At 33.0% G+C, this 22,500-nt stretch overlaps 1 protein-coding gene across 1 annotated transcript in view; it reads left to right on the forward strand.

The window, feature by feature from the left end:
* The window catches only part of LOC137616577 (uncharacterized), a 544,918-nt gene that overhangs the window by 179,040 nt on the left and 343,378 nt on the right, over window positions 1-22,500 (forward strand). The window contains exons 5-6 of the mRNA XM_068346456.1: window positions 698-1,738; window positions 10,102-11,231. Coding sequence (XP_068202557.1) covers window positions 698-1,738; window positions 10,102-11,231 — 2,171 coding nt within the window. The remainder of the gene's footprint in view (window positions 1-697; window positions 1,739-10,101; window positions 11,232-22,500) is intronic.

Below are 22,500 nucleotides of genomic sequence, written 5' to 3' on the forward strand. Positions count from 1 at the left end.
CGGAATTAAGGAAGCCAAATATATGTTCATCTTATGTCCTACTGAGCAAGTTCAATGACAGCTGATACATTAATTGGTGTCGTCGTCTAACTAAAAAAAAAAAAAAAAAAAAGAGTGGATAGTGCGTTTATATTTGCCCCAAAATAGTCAAAAATTGCTTTGTCATATGGCAGCATAGTGATATTTAATTGTGTAAGCTCAAATGACCTAGATGAAACTATATAAAATCTATAAATTCTCAGAGACTTTTTCTTATTTTATGACAAATACTAATCTGTGGAATTCAGGAAAAGTAAGAAAATGGATTAATGAAGTATTAGAAATAGCTCTGATAAATGTTTCAGTTACTATTACTGGTAAAGTTTTTTGGGGGATGAAAAGAATTATAAAGAGTGTAAGGGTTATGTCTACAAAGCATGAGGGAGAAATTTAAACAGTTCACGATATGGATGAAAGCAAATGATTATTAAATTTGATTTAATATGAAATTTAAGTATTTTTACTGGATCAGACGGGAGAATAAAAAAAATCCCTACTTAATAGGCAATGATAACTAATTGATGAGCTGGTGTAGATGTAACTATAATAATAGGCAACATCTTTTATAGTATTTGCCGCCAAATTGTAAAATTTCATCATATATTTCGTTTTGTACTTTTGGTGATAGTGGAAACTAAACGTTTTCTCTTTCTTTCAGGAACTATTAGTTGCCTCTCAGCAAGGAAGTCCTAAGAGAGGGTCAACCAACCCCTTCAGAGCATCTTGGATTCCACCCGATGAATCCTCAGAGGCTTTGATGACCCAGGAGACCTCTATAGACATGTCCTCAACCTCTACACCTTACTCCGTCGGTGGTCACCGTTCCACATATGCGCCAGTGCCAGGAGGGGGCAAGAACATCTACGATGTCGAGAGAGACGTCAATGGACCTATTCCAGAGTCTACTCCATCGGTACTAGAAGAAACTGTGGATTTGCTCGGTCATGAGAGTCCTACATCCTCCTGGAGAGATAAGCTTGAGGATGCCGCCACTTCCTCCTCCGTCACTGACGACAGCAACCAAGCGCCGAGTGGTGGCCGAAGACCTCAGACTGCGGGGGAGATGATGTTTGCAAGTAATACGACTTTTAGTGGCGGGGGTGAAGATTCCAGGAGTGGGCGTTTGTACGAGAGCAGTGAAGAGAAGACATATAAATCCGAAATTATTTTTGACAAAAGTAGTAGTAGTAGTTACTTAAGTGCGGGGCAGATGATTTTTGGTAGTAGGGACGAAATTGGCGATAATGATTTAAGTGCGGGAAGAGCGGTAGGTGATCGCAGTCATGCCGTTAGTGCAGACGTTATAGTAGAAGAAAAGAAGGTTTTGGATGACAGTGGTAGTACAAGTGCAGAGCAGAATCTTATGGCTGTGAGCAAAGAAAGCACTACATACGAGAGCCTGACGAAGCGAACTGAGACACACGATAGTGCAGCCACAAGTCCTTACACATACAATAATATTAATGCACAAAACACTGTTGCAGATAATAGATACGATACCAGAAACTTTAACTCAACTTCTTACACAGATAACAATTACGAATCTAGGAATGATTTCAATACTAGCAAACAGACTGTGAATGAAGTGTTCAGTAACAGTATATCGAGCGAGAAAAGTGGTTACCCGAGTTCTGCAACGGACTTCAAATTCGGCAAAGAAGAAGTAAAAACTACAACTGGGAAAAATAATATTTATGAGGTAAGCTGCATTTTTGTCATATTCTAAAAAAAGACTTATGCATTTTAATATTCCTTAAGTATTCAAATATATTATAATATTTTCAAGGAACATGATAACACAGGTCAACCTAATCTCTACTACAGCTGAAAGGAATTGTTAGTGCGATTTTTTATATCATTTGTTTTCTTCTTTCCTTGGATACAAAACCACTGCTTATGATATTTATAGACTATGAGAAAGCGTTTGATTCTGTCAAAACTTCAGCAGTAATGAAAGCCCTTAAAAAACTAAGAACAGAAGAATCTCATGTTAGAACCTTAAGATATTTATATAGAAAGTACAGCAATCCTAGAAATACATAGAGATGGTGAGGAAATTCCGATTCTTTTCATGAATCTATTTTAAACAAAGAAAGAATACTGTCTTTGAGCCTATAAGCTCTTGAGTGCGTTAATTTTAAGGGTAACATAGATGAAAGAAATATATATTGTTTCACATAAGTAATGCTATTCTTATGTGTGAAGGAGAAAGACTTTTTATAATTTTTGGATCTAAAAAGTTCAAATTGGCTATAATTTTATAATTTTCAAAGTATCGATGAAAATCTGTTAACTTTAGAATTTTATGGTCGATTATCCCAATCTATCCAATGACTTATCTATCATTTGTTTTGACCAACGAATTCTATTCTTCAATCATACCCACATCTTATTAATTTTAGACAATTCCCGAAAGCACTACAGTTTTTAAAAAATATAGGTAGGGGTATTAAAGTGAGTTAATATATTTTAAAATGATACATGATTAATAGCAGTATAACGCCAACCAAAATTTATTGTTGTAAAATATTCTGTATAGTCTACAGTGTATATATATATATATATATATATATATATATATATATATATATATATATGTGTGTGTGTGTGTGTGTGTATCTATTTTTGGGACTGTATGTGTGTTTGTTAGCACATGAGTATTACAATTTTCAAATATTTATATACAGTATATATGTATGTATGTATGTATATATATATATATATATATATATATATATATATATGTATATATATATATATATATATATATATATATATAAACTGTTATGCATGTATTTGTGTGTATATGCATGCGCTTATGTTTCTGTTTATATGCGTCTATACGATTTAATGTCTAAAATTATCTTTAAACAAATTTGAAGCAACGTCGATCAGCATAAATCCCACCAACGGGTTAATTACAATTGTAATTTAACCCAGCAGGGAATCGATAGATCAAACTATTAAGGGGTGAATAAATAAAGATAATCTTTTTAATCCACGTGCAATGATTGGACAATACCATTGTATAACCCCAATTTATCAAGTCTCACGTATTGAGCCTAAGTAATTATGAGCTTATTCGCAAGATACCAAATAAACTGACCCCATTAAATTTTGGAGACAATCCGGATCCGGATCCGGATGCGAGATATATTTGCGTTTTTCTCCGTTTTAAACATAACGTCAAAACAAATGAATGGATTTGGACGAAATTTCCACCGCAGATAGATCTTTGGCCATAGACGACTCGGTTCTATTATAGTATGCTATCTCCCATCGAATTTCTACTATAGTATGGTATCTACCACAAAGTATGTTATCTACCGTCAATGTCAATCCTCCTGTTTGATGATGATTATCAAACAGATTACTTACCACCTGTATGTTATCCTCATTGGACTTTAATGATAGTTTAATAATATTTATTTGCATGACAACATGGGTGCATAATTATATGCAGTTTGTAGGTTAGTTTAGGTTGGATTAGGGTAGGTTGGGTTGAGTTAGGTTAGGTTAGGTTAGGTTATCAAGTCGATAGTGATCCTCCTTATTAGAGGCTGATCATACTATAGTCAGAGAGGGGTGGTATATAGCAAAATGGGCGGTAGATAGCATACTATAATAGCAACGACGACTCTATTAACCTTTGGCGGAGGTCAGAAATCTCTGCTTGCCCTTATTATTATCATTATTATTATTATTATTATTATTATTATTATTATTATTAGCAAACAGTAAAGGTATCCACGAAACGTATTAGAAAGAAAGTGAAAGAAATAGCAAAGGATTGGAATGGTTAACCAAAATAACTGTCTTTAATAAAAGATAACCATAGAATATGAAATTCTCCCAGAATCTTTGGTGAAAGCAATTATAAGGAGAGGTCTAGCCTGATACCATCAAAGGCTAAGGATAGGAAACGTTTGTTTACTTAATTGTTGCTCTACGAAGTGTTGCTCCACAGTGGGTTGCTATTTGAGTTGATGAATGGCCGCTTCTCCATTATCTTCTTTCTATGTCTATGATTGAGAAGTGGTTGATCTATTGTTTCTATGAATTTATGATTTTCAGTTCTAGTGTATTAAAATATATGGCAACCGTATCAACATATATACAAACATTTTATCATACATACGTATATCTATGCATACATACTTATATACATAAAGATTGATGCGATGTAAACCTTTTGAGGTTACATTGCTGATAACAATTAGAAGTGCAACCTGTCTTTATTATTATTATTATTATTATTATTATTATTATTATTATTATTATTACTTGCTAAGCTACAACCCTAGTTGAAAAAGTAGGATGCTATAAGCCCAGGGGCTCCAACAGGGAAAAAAGCTCAGTGAGGAAAGGAAGTAAAGAAAAATAAAATATTTTAAGAAGGGCAACAAGATTAAAATTAATATTTCCTATATAAACTATAAACACTTTAACATAACAAGAGGAAGAGAAATAAGATAGAATAGTGTGCCCGAGTGTACCCTCAAGCAAGAGATCTCTAACCCAAGACAGTGAAAGACCATGGTACGGAGTCTATGGCACTACCCAAGATTAGAGAACAATGGTTTGCTTTTGGAGTGTTCTTCTCCTAGAAGAGCTGCTTACCATAGCTAAAGAGTCTCTTTTACCCTTACTAAGAGGAAAGTGGCCACTGAACAATAACAGTGCAGTAAGAAGAAATTGTTTGTTAGTCTCAGTCTAGTCAGGTGTATGAGGACAGAGAAGATTATGTAAAGAATAGGCCAGACTATTCGGTGTGTGTGTGTTTAGGCAAAGGGAAAATGAACCGTAACCAAAGAGGAGGATCCAATGTACTACTGTCTGGCCAGTCAAAAGACCCCATAACTCTCTAGCGGTAGTATCTCAACGGGTGATAAAGTAATGAGATAACCACTAGATGTTGTTGCAAAGTTGTAAATCAAGGTGAAGACGCTTCAGTATGGGGAAATCATATTGGCGATAATGCAGTATCATTTGGTATTAGTTCAGAGAAACGTAAGAAAAAAAAAAAGGTGAAATTTTATGCATTATTGTATGAGAAAATTGAAACTAGATATTATACGGATATGTGGAAGACTTGAAACTAAAATAAAATTTTAAGGTACTTGTGTAAAGAATGTAAGTGGTTAATTCATAAAAGGACTTAGTCAACATAACAGGTGAAACCAAGTTATCGAAAGGTTAAATCATACCGTAGGTAAAGATAGAAAAGTAGTTGGAACTGTAAAGAAACCTTTAAATGAAATAGAGGGCTATCTCAAAACAAAGGCTGAAATGCAGGAGAGGTATATTAAACAAATCTCCTTTATAGTTGTGAGGACTATGTGAATGTGGACTGCCAGTCGGAGAAAGCAAAAAGAAAAAAAAAAACCATCACCATCGTTGTGAGGTAAGGATGGGGTATTGGGGAACACATGGGTTTACCTGTTGAGTCATCAGCAGCTATTACCTGGCCCTCCCTAGTCCTAGATTGGGTGGAGTGGAGTCATGGTTGCTGATCATATGTGTATATGGTCAGTCTCTAGGGCATTGTCCTGCTGGAGAGGGTAATGTCACTGTCCCTTGCTTCTGCCATTCCTGAGTAGCCTTTATACTTATAATAATGAACTGTGTTCTTTTATTGTATATGGTAGAAAGGATTGGGAATGATAGAAATGTATAAGTACGTAGATGTGATAGAAAGATTAGAATAGGTGAAAAGACATAGCAAGTGTTTTTCAGACAGTTTTTTCAAGTGAAGTAAATGGCAAAGGAAAGATGGCTGGAAAGAATGTGTATATAGGTAGGTAGTGTTTGGAAAGAAGACGAGGAGGAGGCAAGGAAATTGTTGCAGTGTAATGCTAATACACACGGAAGACTTAATACCTAGAAATGGCAAGTGGAAGTTTTATTCACAAGAGGTTAAGTCTGTGGTTAAATAATTGAATCGGTGCTTTTCTGTTCAGTAGATTCACTAAAGTACTATTTCACTGATTATGAGTTACTTATCTACTTAATTATGTTATTTATCTTAATATATTCTCTATTTTTCATTTCATTTCTCCTTTATAGTTTATTCGCATTTGCTAGTGAATGCGGTTTTATATTTTACACACTCTGTGAAGGGAAAGAAGTTACCGTAGGAAAACATTACATACAATAAACACACACAAAAAAAAAAAAAAAAAAAAAAAAAAAAAAAAACCTCTGTCCCACATTCGCGGTTCCAATTCTAAAAGTTTTAAGCTGTAAAACCAAAAAAAAAAATATGTATTCGTTTGCAATTTATGTTAGAGCAAGCTTATATAAACCTTAAATCTAATAAAACAGAGTAGCAATTCATTTTTTGACTGCGTAAACTAAAATTCCAAACTTATTAAATTTTTATAAATTGATAACAAACTATCAAAAAAAAAAAAAAAAAAAAAAAAAAAACACCCTGTCCCACATTCGCGGTTCCAATTCTAAAAGTTTTAAGCTGTAAAACCAAAAAAAAAAATATGTATTCGTTTGCAATTTATGTTAGAGCAAGCTTATATAAACCTTAAATCTAATAAAACAGAGTAGCAATTCATTTTTTGACTGCGTAAACTAAAATTCCAAACTTATTAAATTTTTATAAATTGATAACAAACTATCAAAAAAAAAAAAAAAAAAAAAAAAAAAAAACACCCTGTCCCACATTCGCGGTTCCAATTCTAAAAGTTTTAAGCTGTAAAACCAAAAAAAAAAAATATGTATTCGTTTGCAATTTATGTTAGAGCAAGCTTATATAAACCTTAAATCTAATAAAACAGAGTAGCAATTCATTTTTTGACTGCGTAAACTAAAATTCCAAAATTATTAAATTTTTATAAATTGATAACAAACTATCAAAAAAAAAAACAAAAAAAAAAAACACCCTGGCCCACATTCGCGGTTCCAATTCTAATTCAGTAAAGGTACCATCCATATCCATACCACAACTAATCTGGACGTAATCTCTTTCAAAAGAATCATTAGTCAGGATATTGAAATGCAGCATTGCCAATTTTGGGTGTTTCATGTAAAGGTGAAAATTTAATTCATAGTTTAGAAATATCTTTTCATGTCTGAAGGGACCCGTAAAGATGTATTTTTTTTTTCAGATGGAAATTTTATAACTTAATACGATTTTTACTCAGTTGTTAGATTTTGTTTACTTTGGTAGTATTTTGACACAAAATTATCGTTTTATATATTTTTCTTTGGATACATGTATTAAATATATGTATTGATATCACAATCCTTTTTTTTTTTTCTTTTTTTTTGCGGATAAAGTTATCTATTCTATCAATAGAATCATTTACTATGATTCTTCTAATCGTATAATAACTGTTAAAGAATATTGAATAGATTTTACCTGATGAAGACGAAAGAAAAAAGTATTGGTGAATTTCTCTTTGGATGATGATGGACCTTCATTTTTACTAGATGTAATTCAAACAACATAAAAACAAATATCAAACTCTAATAGAAATCTGCATTGTTATTCCCACTGAATATGAGAATTGTGATCACTGAAGGTCCCAAAGGTAAAGGAAACCAACAACTTAAGTTTTTGGTTGCTATATTAAGTGAGGTCGCCATTACCAATAGTATAAAGTTCCATTAATAACTGCAGTCTTAATCCCAAATGGCAGAAAACTCACGGATGGTAATAAACTTATAGATTAAAAATAAAAGATACACGTGAAATCATGTGACTCCATGTTCTTTTTTTTTTACAAAAATTATGTTTCATGTAAAGTAAATTAAGCTGACGTTTGGCAGTAAACTTATAGATTCTTAATAAAAGTAAAAGATACACAGGAAATCATGTGACTCCATGCTCTTTTTTTTTTTTTTTACAAAAATTGTTTCATGTAAAGTAAATTAAGCTGACGTGTGTCAATAAACTTATAGATTCTTGTAAAAGTAATAGATACACGTGAAATTATGTGACTCCATATTATTCACGAATGTTGTATCATTTTCAACAAAAGTAAATTAAATATATGGAATGCTGCATTACATTTTTCCCAGGTTTCACCCTATAAGGAATATCGCCCATGGTTAGTAAAGTACACAAGTCAAATACTGCATATAAAACGTTTGTTGGTAAGATAATACAATTCTTTATGATTTCATATTTCCGAAATGGTTCATACAGTAATTAATGATTTTAATATCATAAATACTATGAGACAAATTCGTAAATGACAGATCCCACCAAAAACCATAAGGCAAGGGAAAGAAATCGTGCAAGGAGACAAATGACAGTGTCAAAATAAGGACTTGTATCATAAATTTCACCTGGAAATAGATTTAAATATGTCATGATACGAAACTACACAGTATAGGAAAACCCCGGATGCCACATGTAAAAGGGCGTTTGTTATTAACAGAACTTAAACTACAAGTTTCGGAAAACGTTTTGCGTCGATCTTATAAACGAGAATATTAGGAAAGGAGGGGGGGGGGGAATCTGTGACATTAATGGGTGAAGAAGTTGTTAGCATATCATTTTATAGAAGGGTGATTATGTAATCATGTCAAAATGCGTACTAAAAATAGGTTGTTAAAAGCATGATATATATATATATATATATATATATATATATATATGTATATATTTATATATATTTATATATGTATATATATATATATATAAATATATATATATATATATATATATATATATATATATATATATCTGCCTATCTATCTATCTATCTATCTATCTATCTGTCTATCTGTATATATATATATATATATATATATATATATATATATATATATATATACACACACACACACATATATATATATATATATATATATATATATATATATATATATATACACACACACACACACATATATATATATATATATATATATATATATATATATATATACAGTATGTGTGTGTCATACTCTTGATGATCATAATGAACCCAATTATCCATAGAAACAATTTTTCTCGTGTTGTTTAAATATTGCTAATTCTTGGAATCATATTTCAGGACGTAAATCAATTATTTTTAAAATCAAGAATGAAATTGAAATAACTAATTTCTCTTGCGTCTGTTTGAAAGCTCGTGTCATTTCTTAATGAAACTGTAACTCGCAAGTAAATGATATTTTAGTTTCGCTTAAGAATTAACTTTTCAGAGCATATTCTTGCACGATTTAAATTACTTTTTGAACATTTACCGTTCCATTCATACCTACGACATATGAATGAAAAGCTGTATCTGAAAGCAAGTCAAATATCCTTTAATTCACTTAGTAGCTGGATTTCATTGTATTATACGATTGAAATGAAATCACTTACGTAAACCAGTTTAATCTAGAAGAGACTTTTACATCATGAGAAATAAATATCCTTCAAACTTCGTCTCTATTTTTTTTTTTCCACCAAGAAGCGGCCCGATGCTGATTGTTCGAAATATTGTGCCTTACTCAATTTTGTTGGTTTCTTTTGTGTTTTTTTTTTTTTTCTAATTATGTTTAATGGTTAGAATACAATAAGGAGGAATTCGCAAACTAACACACATTTTTTACCTTACAGAAAATTGTTAAAAGACTACGGAGATCAACAGATGATGTACCAGCTTAAATCAAGCCTACAACTATATATATATATATATATATATATATATATATATATATATATATATATATATATATATATATACATATATATATATATATATATATATATATATATATATATATATATATATATATACCGTGGGATTATGTGTTAGTTATTGTGTGTATGCGTGCGTAATTTTGATTTTGCTGGCTTGCTATCCCTAGGTGTTAACAGCACTTTAAAAAAATATTGTTCATGTCTTAGAAACTATGCTTAAGTCATTCTTATGATTAAATAGGCTCCTTTATAGTAATTTGTGGAAAAATTTAGGAACTTTAGCTGCCATAGAGTGTAAGTAAAATTCTCTCACTATTATTTACATTTGTTTGCGTATGTCTTTACATATTAAAATATTCTTACCTATATCCCTTAATTAATGTTTATATTTTTTTTTCTTTCAAACCCAGGTTGACACTACGACCTCAGTGAGTCTACCTTCTGCGAAGGGTTCCTTAGGATCTGGTGACCTCCTTGGCTCTTATGATATCCCAGATACGCCTCCGAACACGGCGACCTATGGCCCTGCTCCTCCCCAGACTCCAGCAAGACTAGCAGAGGTCGAGGTCAGGGTCAGACGGCTCGGCGAAAAGCAAGAGATAAGTAGAGATACTTCGCAAGATTGGTGGCCTACAGAAAGCACTTTCTCCAGAGCTCCCCTTGTCGATCAAAGTTCTTCAAGTAGTGAGGAAGTGAATAGGAAAGCTAGGAGTTCGTTATCAGGTAGTGTTTTGGCCCGAGATAAAGCCTTAAGTAGTGTCGATGAGGAAACGGCTTTTACCTCGGAAATTAAACCTAGTGACTCAGACAAAAACGAAACTAGTGGCCTCGGTGGAGCGACAACCGAACAGACCTCAACGGAAATTGTAGAATCCGAAGAGGATGCCAGCACGAGACGTGTCAGGGAGTACATAGCTTCTTTGAGCGCCCGTTTGCGACAGTTGCCAGACGAAAGTAGTCTTAGTAGTAGTTCCGACTTTTTATCAACCCCTCCCACTTCTGCTACCTATCCGATCACTCCTCCGAACTCTGCGAGAATCGATGAGGAATCTTCAACGGAGACCCCACCTAATTCTGCTAGCCTTTACAGTCCTTTCAGTAACCCGAGGAGCTCAACTAGTACCCCTCCAAGCTCTGCTACTTTCCGCCACTTGTTTGGTAACAGGAGGGCCTCAGTGGATGCTTCGCCTTCACCTGTATCTCCAGGTATTTTCAACCTCAGCATCAACAGACGCCTTTCTCTAGATACCCCTCCGAATTCGGCCGATCTGGTTACGGCCACGCCCCCGAACTCGGCCTCCTCACAAGCCATGTTTGGAGAAACCCCTCCAAGTTCTGCTGGGTTCTCAAGCACTCCGCCGAGTTCGGCCGGACTTGGAGGAAGTTTTGATTCTGGCTTGGCGGGAATACCTAGCCACACGCTGAAGAGAGCAGTGTCATGTGACTCCGTCAGTTCTGATACTTCGGTTACTTTAGGAGAGCTTGAAGACGCATGCGGCCAAATCACTGGTTACCTTTCCATACAGCTCGTCTATGACAGGTAAGTTAAAGTTGGGTCTTCAGTTTCCTGCTTAATTCCTTTTTCTTCAGTGAACAGCTTCTGATCCATTAATTTATATAAACAAGTGTACTATACTATAGATCCTGGTAAGTTTCAAAGAAATGGTTCATGTAAGAATATTTACCTTGTCCAATTGTATTTTACATGTATGTTAATATTACGGGCTTATGGTTTCCAAGTATATAAATATTATGTAGTTGGGGTCACAGAAAGGCGCAAATTATCTTTACTAAATTAATAACATATCTGGATATGCAAAAAAATTTGAAGGGAAACCACTTTGAACTATTTGAGATTTTGAAATAAAAAGATACTAATAAACACAAGCACACATTTATATATACATATATATATATATACTGTATATTATATATATATATATATATATATATTGTGTATATATATATATATATATATATATATATATTGTGTGTGTGTATATATATATATATATATATATATATATATATATATATACTGTATATTATATATATATATATGTGTGTATATATATATATATATATATATATATATATATGTGTGTGTGTGTGTGTGTGTGTGTGTATGTGTGTATGTAGATATGTATGTTTATACATATACATGTATATAGGCTGTATATATACACACGCACTCACACACACACACACACACACACACACACACACATATATATATATATATATATGTATAAATAATCTGCATTTCATATTTTACATTAAAAATTGCTCCTCGTTTGGAATTGGGTATTTTAGCACATGTGGATTTTCGGAACGTGTTAAATCGCGAAACGTCCTTAAATATAAAATTTCTGCTTTGTATCTGTTATTTCAATAATTACTGAAATAATAATTTTCTTAAGTAACGTCAATAATAAAGTACGGTCTCTTCCGAGAAACTAAGTATGCTCATAGATATAAGTTAATATAAGTGTAAATAATTTTTAATCATCAAAGTCAGTTAAGAATGAACTTTTAAAAGTATATATTTCTTTGCATTTTGCAATAAAAAGAGACCATGAAAATAATTATTTATTGATATTTTAATATCGCTGTCTGAATAAAAAATCATACAGTTCTGAATTTCAAGAAAGTTGAGTCGAAGTTCAAACCCAATGAAAATCGAATGTATAATCCTTCGTTATAGTAAACAATTGCATAGGGAAATGAGTAGGGTCTCCGTCTTTTATACCCTTTATGGGGTATAACACCAATATCCGTTGAAAGCTAATGTTTACAGAGGCTTATCGCACAAAGCAGGATGATAAAGAAGTGTGGTGGCCTGGTGGTAGCGTCCTTGCCTAGTGATTGCCATACTGGGGTTCGAGTTCCGCTCAAACTCGTTAGTTCCATTGGTCGGTGCAACCTCGCCCTCCTTGTGAGCTAAGATTGGGGGTTTTGGGGGAGCCTTTATGTCTATCTGTAGAGTCATCAGCAGCCATTGCCTGTCTCAGCTAGGAGAGGGGGCTTGGGCACTGATCATATGTAATATGGTCCGTCTCTAGGGCATTGTCCTGTTTGATAGGGCAATGTCACTGTCCCTTGCCTCTGCCATTCATGAGCGGCCTTTAAACCTTTAAAGTGTCTTATGTACGGAGCTCTTATCTAATATCGTGCCTGCATATAAGCATATATTAGTTCCTCAGCTGTACCCATATCTTATAGCCAGGTGCCTCATTTTGGCCATAATTCTTTACCCTCCTTTGGTAACGATAATACATGCATTAATATACCAGGTAAACACGTTTAACAAATAAATATAACCTAATGGTTGCATTGTTCTATCATAAATCTCATTCTTTTTATTTTCTTTCACGTTTTCTTCCTCAATTTACCTCTTCATTCCAAAGGAATTTCAACAATGGCATTTTTTCGTAGGTTGTCAAGAGCCCCTCCACCTCTCCTGGAGGATACTGATGTCTGGGGTTATTGCTATGTCCAGGGATGATTTCCCAAGAGAAAATAAAGATGTTTCAGTTTAAAATTCTTGCGCTTTTACATTGTGGTTATTGCTTGCGAAATTATAGAGGTAAGCAAATATGTAAATATTAAGAGTATTTAAGTTAATTGATAAATTGCCGAGTAGTTTTCAAACTTATTATTATTATTATTATTATTATTATTATTATTATTATTATTATTATTATTATTATTATTAATATTATTATTATTATTATTATTATTAGCTACAACCCTAGTTGAAAAACATGATGATATAAGCCCAAGGGTTCCAACAGCGAAAAATAGCCTAGTTAGGAAAGGAAATAAGGAAATAAATAAACTACAAGAGAAGTAATGTACAATTTGAATAAAATATTTTAAAAACAGTAACAGCATTAAGACATCTTATAGATATAAACTGTAAAAAGACTTATGTCAGCCTGTTCAACATGAAAACAATATGATATTATAGTTGGTGTTATTTCCAAGAACTAGTCAGAATAGTATTATGTCTTAACTTGATAAAATTTCTTCGTGGTCGGTCTGGAATAGACCCGATTTTTCTCATCATTTGTCACCTTGTCACTGGAGAAAAAAAAATTGTGGAGATCAAAAGTCACCCTTTTACGCCTCTGGAGCTTTTAAGGAAACTTTACATCACTTTCCACTCTCATTCTTAGTCCCTAAGTGTGGCCCTCGACTCTTTCTCCTCCCGTTTAGCCTTTGAGGTTCACTAAAAGGGCCTTTGGTGTACTGGAATGAAGGGGAATGAAGGTGTATTGGACGGGTTTCTGCCCTTTAGAAGCTCGCGAAAGAAAAAAACTGCCGGGAACAGGTCATTGATCGGACCATATTATATTCTATCCTGCCCGTGATCAGAAATTCGAATGACAGCTGTCACGCCAAAAGAAAGGCCACACGTCAACCGTATTTGTTTTGTGCTGCTGGAAATGTCTTTTCCTCTTTGTGGAGGAGAAAATGATTTCGTTGCTAATATTTTCAACTGTACACGCACTCCCACACTCGCATAGTATAAACATACTAGCAGACACACATACACACACACTCATATATATATATATATATATATATATATATATATTTATATATATATATATATATATATATATATATATATATATTTATATATATATATATATGTGTGTGTATATATATATATATATATATATATATATATATATATATATATATATATATATATGTATATATGTATATAAGTATAAGTATAATTTAGAGCATGTATTGTGTGACAAAGTATTCTGCATTATGACACACGTTTATACTTCAATGCGTTTTTTATTTGTGATTTATGTGGAAAGTTCTTTGGTTATCATTTTTATGTGTCATAAGGTACTATTAAATCTAATGGTTCGTGAAGCTTTTATGCACCGTTAGAGCAGCCTAAGAGTATGATTCTCATAAGATCTTTGTATAGCTTCACTGTATGATGCAAAGTTAGGAGAATGTAGTTTAAAGGTCGCTCATGAATGGCAGAGGCACGGGAAGGTGACATTGCCCTAACAAATCGGACAGTGCCCTAGAGACTAACCGTATATACTGTACATATGATCAGCGCCCAAGCTCCCTCTCCACCCAAGCTAGGACCAAGGAGGGCCAGGCAATGGCTGCCGATGACTCAACAGGTAGACCTGAGGGCTCCCCCAAATCTCACATCCTTAGCTCATAAGGATGGTGAGGTCGCAGCGACCAGAGGAACGAACGAGTTTGAGCGAGACTCGAACCTCAATCTGCCGATCACTAGGCAAGGACGTTATTAACAAGCCACTACAAGATTATTTAAAGATTAAAGCATTGCTTCAAACGTCTTCATTTCTTTCTTTTAATTGTAATATTATGTTTAATGTGAAACTTATTTTGCCTTCGAGTGATCTGTATATTTCGGATATTCTTAACTTTTTATTTCAAAATCAGTATGAGATGCCGTAATCCAGAAAATTTAAGAAGTGCTCTAATGATAATACCTTTTTGTTTCCCGTAAATTACTCCTAAGATTATAAACCGTGTAGATTTTATTCTTAATAACAGTATTAGAAAGTTCTCAATGATCGCCTCGAATTTATGAGATAAGTTGATTTTAATCATTTGGAATTGTAATACTAATTTTTCTTTGCTGTTAATTTGTTATAATTTCCAAGATGCATTACTTCGAAGAAAAAGAAAAAAATATTTTTATTTTTTCATGTAATACATTTACCCTAAGAAAATTAATATTATAGGATTTAGAATGTGTACTGATGTAATGTGTACAGTAAGTGTCAATGAATGATATTGGGCATTAATAGGTCAAGTTCCTGTCAAAGCTGAAATGTCTAAATAGTTGACTATATTGCGAGGCACTGGATTAGTTCAGAGTAAGTAAAATGACGTAAAATAGTTGATAGATGTTAATGGGAAGACAAAAATTAAAAAAAGTACAAAGGAATAGGCCAGACCGGATGATATTAAGTTGTGGGGGGTGGGGGGCTGGGGGGCTGCCTTTTTTTTTTTTTTTTTTTTTTTTTTTTTTTTAAGTGGACCACATCGTGTGTCCTGCAAGGAAGAATATGAATCAGTCGCTTGTCTCAGTGGAAGCATGAAAGTATCTTTTTTTTAAATATGATAAATGAGGAAGCTCTGATATTGCACAGCACGTGTTTTATACATGCTCGCACATTGTAACGGTATTTTTTTTTCTTTTTTTTTTTTTTTTTTTATCTCGCTTTCCACTGCACTGATAATGTAAACCTCTGTAAGCTTGCTATCGCATGCTTTATTTTGTATCATTCTTGATCTCAACTATCTATATATAAGCTGGTTGTCTTGTTGAATAAAGTGAGTTGCATTCGTCTCGCCTCCCTATTATTATCTAACAGTCACCTCGCCAAGTATCCATTGAATGACGAAAAGAAATTTTTAGACAGTCAAGTAAACCCCTTTGAAACGGGAATAATCCCGATTAAAATAAGCATTATGAGGCAGATTATTTTGGGATTACGGTAATTTTATGTCGTCTTTTGTATGATTTCGTTAATGTAGGTGTTTTTAAATCCACATTTTAACATTGAATAAATTGAACTCAATTACTCTTCAGCATGTTTTTAAGTACAACGTGAAGAGTTATCTTTCCCTTTCTTTCTATAATAGTAGCGTGTTAGGCTTAAATTTAGTATTTGCCTAAGGCTGCACCTACTTTCCATCAAGAATGTAGATTTATTCACAAAATATTCTTAGGACATGAATCTTTTTTTTTTTTTCCGGTGTAGTAGGCATAAAAATTAAAAACCTCTTGCCTACGGCTATGACTAAATCGTTTATAGATTATGAATAGAGCAAGGATCTGCAGGAGAGAACAGTTCCATAGTTTTCATGTTGGGTGATATTAATAGTGGCCCTTGATTATCGTTTTCATCCATTGTAATAAGGATATTTCTACATTGTCTGGTCTAAGTGTTTTCTTTTTAACAGTCCAATGCCATGGTATAGCAATGTCAATACTTGGTAGAAAGTTAGAGTTCTTATATAAATTGCCTATTCTTTTTTTGGGATTTTGAAACCCGTTGGGTTTTCTTATAACTTATTTATTTTATGAAACCTGACAAGATTAATCAAATTTGAATATGTAAAATCTAGATATTTAAAAGCGAACTTTGATATTCTTCTTTACCTAAATGATTGGCTCATAGCTGGTATTATGAATACTGATCTTTTAGAATTTTAAACTAAGGTATTGAGCCTAATTAATATTAAAAATATTAAATCTAAACTTGAATATTGATCCTATAATACCGACCCTCCCTAATACCGAACTTCTTGAAAATCAGACCTTCTTAAGGTGGAACCTCCGAAATCTTGAACTTCCGGAATTTTACAACCTAATATCAAACCACTTGAATATCGAACTACCACAAGATGGAACAAAGTATTGATCCTACATATTGATCGCCCATCACGCCCTTTCCCTTTGCCTCATTTAGGACGAGGAGGGGCCCGTATCAAGGGCGCTTTCTCTGGTGCTATTATATCCGAAATCCATAATAACCGAGAGGGATCTGAGATCAATTTGTTTGCGTGATAAATTCAAGGATGCTGCTCATGTTTATCTGCATCTCCTTTAGGTAATGTATTTTCGATTGATGGAAGTAAATTGGGTGTATTTAGATTGTCTATGTAAAGTGAATGACTTTCACTTTAAATGGGGTAAGTTTTATGAACATTTACATTTCCTAATTTTACGAGTACGAAATGGGAAAATGCGAGAATATATATATATATATATATATATATATATATATATATATATATATATATATATATACATATATATGTGTGTGTGTGTGTGTGTAATGTTTGTGTGCAAGATACGTGATTTAAAGCAAAAACATCCGCATATTGATTGACATTTATCAAGATCATCAAGTTTTCGGTAAATCATATATCCCATCGTCAGGATTAAAAATCACGAATATAGATATATTGGCACAAAATAATCAAATTTAACGGTGCATGAAATACAAAAATTAATCTCTACGAATTTAATTACACTTCAAGGTAATAAAAAATTTTGTATGAGATTGAGAACAGATGCATAAAAATCACAAAAAATACAAAAACGAAAAAAACATATATCACAACACAAGCACAGAACTGATATTGGTATGGATATTTTTCCAAAAGCTTTCCAAAATGCTGAATTTTCAGCTTTCCTTTGCATTCCTTGTAAATTTCAAGGTTTCTAGAAGAGAAAATAGTATTCATTAAACACAGACACTCACATATACAGTATACTGTATATATATATATATATATATATATATATATATATATATATATATATATATATATATATACATATATATATATATGTATATGTATACATATATATATATATATATATATATACATATATATACATATATATATATATATATATATATATAATGTGTGTGCTGTATATTTTATGCTTGCAATTATTATTTATCTATGAGATCATAGAGGACACTCACACGCGTGCACTCACCTACACATATACATATAGATATAAAGTAATTTATATAGGTGCTTATATATCCATACACAAACACACACACACACACATACATATATATATATATATATATATATATATATATATATATATATATATATAATATATATATATATATATATATATATATATATATATATATATATATATATATTGCACTCGATTAATTGGTCACGATCACCTCTCCTATGGCAATTTGCAAAAAGTTTAATACCTCTGGAAATAATTATATGTATTTCAACTCCTATCAACAATGTTAAAAGAGTAGCCATAATTACGCTCCCCAGATGCTAGCTTAGTAGGTTATATTGTAGACTGCTATATTTGTGCTACACCTGGTGGTAACCCACTCTGTAGTTCTGATATTTAGGAGGGTGTTTCAACTTACTTACTATAATGTAATATACCATTCTTGAATCATAGTTGTGTTGCTTTAACGAACACATAAAGAAGATTTTTCTGGCATCGTGTCTTTCATCACATTGTTACGTACTAAATAATATTCCCGAAGCAACATGTCTCAATACTGGTAATTACTATAATATATGTTCCAGGCATAACGAAAGGAAGTTTGTAATGCTTCTGTTAGTAACTTCAGATATTCTTACAAACATACGCACAACTCTGTAAATGATTTCGTCCACTGATCTTAATAAAATGGTATTCAACAGAATCATGAAAATTTTAAAAGTTTAAATACATAACCGTACAACTAAAACAGATAAAACTGATCATAGCAAAGTTTCAGGTTGTTGGGCCCTTCTTTGTCCTTTCCAGAATTCTTAGATATCTTCTTCTGGGTGGTTCATTGGATATTGTACTGTCCTTTGACCCTGCCAATTATAAGTAATAAAAAGTGTCATTATTAGTATATATATATATATATATATATATATATATATATATATATATATATATATATATATATATATATATATATCTATATATATATATATATATATATATATATATATATATGAGGGGAAAATAACTTTTGTAATTCATGTGTCGCGATTGGTTCTGCTTCCTCTCTATTCCACCTTCACAGATGAATTCCCACACAAATTGCCCTTAAATTTTCCTTCCCAGATGGAATCCCACAAATTATCCTTCACAGATGGATTCCAAACAAATTGTCTTTCACAGATGGATTCTCACAAATTGTCCTTCACAGATGGATTACCCATAAATTGACCTTCACAGATGGATTCCCCTCAAATTGTCCTTAACAGATGGATCCCCCACAAATTGTCCTTCACAGATGGATTCCTCTCAAATTATCCTTCACAGATGGATCCCCCACAAATTCTCCTTCATAGATGGATTCCAACAAATTGTCCTTCACGGATGGATTCCCCACATATTATCCTTCACAGATGGATTCCCACAAATTGTCCTTCAGAGATGGATTCTTATAAATTGTCCTTCACGGATGGATTCCTCATAAATTGTCCTTCACAGATGGATTCCCACAAATTGTCCTTAACAGATGGATTCCCTTCAAATTGTCCTTCACAGATGGATGCCCCACAAATTGTCCTTCGCAGATGGATTCCCTCAAATGGTCCTTCACGGATGAATTCCCCACATATCCTTCACAGATGGATTCCCCACATACTATCCTTCACAGATGGATTCCCACAAATTGTCCTTCACAGATGGATTCTCACAAATTGTCTTTCACAGATGGTTCCTCACAAACTGTCCTTCACAGATGGATTCCTCATAAATTGTCCTTCACAGATGGATTCCCCTCAAATTGTCCTTCACATATGGATCCCCCACAAATTCTCCTTCACAGATGGATTCCCCTCAAATTGTCCTTCGCGGATGGATTCCCCACGTATTATCCTTCACAGATGAATTCCCCCAAATTTTCCTTCACAGATGGATTCTCACAAATTGTCCTCCACAGATGGATTCCCCACATATTATCCTTCACAGATGGATTCCCACAAATTGTCCACAGATGGATTCTCACAAATTGTCTTTCACAGATTGTTTCCTCACAAACTGTCCTTCACAGATGGATTCCTCATAAATTGTCCTTCACAGATGGATTCCCGCAAATTGTCCTTCACAAGTGGATTCCCCTCAAATTCTCTTTAACAGATGATTTCCCCACAAAATTTCCTTCACAGATGGATTCCCATAAATTGTCCTTCCCAGATGGATTCCCCCATAAATTCCCCTTCACAGATGGATTTCACACAAATTTTCCTTCACAGATGGATTCCAACAAATTGTCCTTCACAAATTGAATCCGACAAATTGTCCTTTACGGATATATTCCCCAAAAATTGTCCTTCACAGATAGATTCCCCTAAAATTGTCCCTCACAGATAGTTTCCCACAAATTGTCCTTCACAGATGGATTCCCCACAAATTGCCCTTCACAGATGGATTCCCCACAAATTTTCTAACCATTGAATATCTATCAAAACCGGCCTAACATCGAGTTAGAAGAAAACCAACTGCACATACTACCCATGAGATTTCTCATAATTCATGAAAGGACAAGGTTGAACAACTTGAAACTTTGCTGTAATTAGTTTTTAATTTGTTATACCTGTTCCGTTATGTATCTGAACTGTTTAAAGTTTTGTCCTTACTCCACTACTTGACTTGAATACGTTTATGATTATTTGTGTCCAAATTATCAAGTGATGGACGAACGTTCTAAAGTGTTCTGTGTAATATACAAAATATGCATATATTTATATACTTCTATTTTATTATTCTGGGAACTTTTCACCATATATATATATATATATATATATATATATATATGTGTGTGTGTGTGTGTGTGTGAGTGTGTATGTGTATGTGTATGACTCAGTGTGTGTTATCAAATGGTCTAAATATAAAGCATCAAGTTTCAGTTTTGTCCAAGTGTACGTATTTATAATATAATTTTCATGACTTGCTCTCATACACTTCCTGTTATGTGAATAGCATAGTTGGTATGATGTTTGTATAATGTTTTACGTTAGAATGAATACAAATTAATTTGCAATCAACTTTTTACGAAGTTTGAAGCTGATACATACGCTCTTGTACTTGGGGACACATATTGTCCATTATAAATATGTACGATCTTACAAGATGAGCAGAAATCTCGTGATTTCACGTTAATATTAAGTTCATTTAAATACAGTCTTTTATATGATAATTATTTTCTGATTGAATGATGCCCTTGGTCCAAATAAACCATTATTTACTTTGTTTCTATTAAAGAAGTGCCTTGTTTAATATAGAATCTCTTTCTTAATTATGGTTATGGTAACATCCCTGACTGGCGTTTGAGTCCCCTTCAAATTTGTTAGTTCCTTTGGTCGCTGCAACCTCACCATCCTTGTGAGCTGAATCATCAGCAGCCACTTCCCGGCCCTCTTTGGTCCTAGTTTGGGTGGAGAGGGGCTTCGGCGCTGATCATATATCAGTCTCCAGGGCATTGTCCTGCTTGATAGAGCAATGTCTCTCTCCCGTGCCTCTGCCATTCATGAGCCACCTTTGAACCTTTAAACCTCAGTGATATCCAATTAATATTCTAACGTACCCGTATTCTGGTTAACCCTTCCTTTCGTCCTCGATATAATTTCGAATTCTCCCCTCTTTTCCCTTCTCCTGCTTTTAATCCTATTTATCGTGAATCTACTCATTTGATATTAACTGCGTTAAAAGGAATTTTACAATGCAAGGAGGAGCAATGGTGATTTATTCTGGCCGTTTTGGAATTACACAAAGCGGATTTCGACACTTATGTGCATTGTTTTAACCCTTCTTTTGTATCTGATGCCACAGTGCTTCCTCCTTTAATCAGAATTTTATGTATAATTTAGTATAAATATATACAGTGTATATATGTAATTATTCATATATACATACACACACATACATATATACACCTACACACACATATATATATATATATATATATATATATATATATATATATATATATATATATATATATATATATTATATATACATATATATATATATATGATATATATATATATTTATATATATGTATATATATATATATATATATACATATATATATATATATATATATATATATATATATATATATATATATATATATACACACACATATGAAAACAAATGCAGCGGTTTCTATTCCACTGCATAACAAAGGCCTCAGACAGGTCCATTTTCATGTCTATCGTTTGAACAGTTTTCATCACCATGTTGGCCACTGCGATTGGTGATGGTGGGAGAC

The sequence above is a fragment of the Palaemon carinicauda genome, chromosome 22, assembly GCF_036898095.1.
Source record: "Palaemon carinicauda isolate YSFRI2023 chromosome 22, ASM3689809v2, whole genome shotgun sequence".
NCBI lineage: Eukaryota > Metazoa > Arthropoda > Malacostraca > Decapoda > Palaemonidae > Palaemon > Palaemon carinicauda.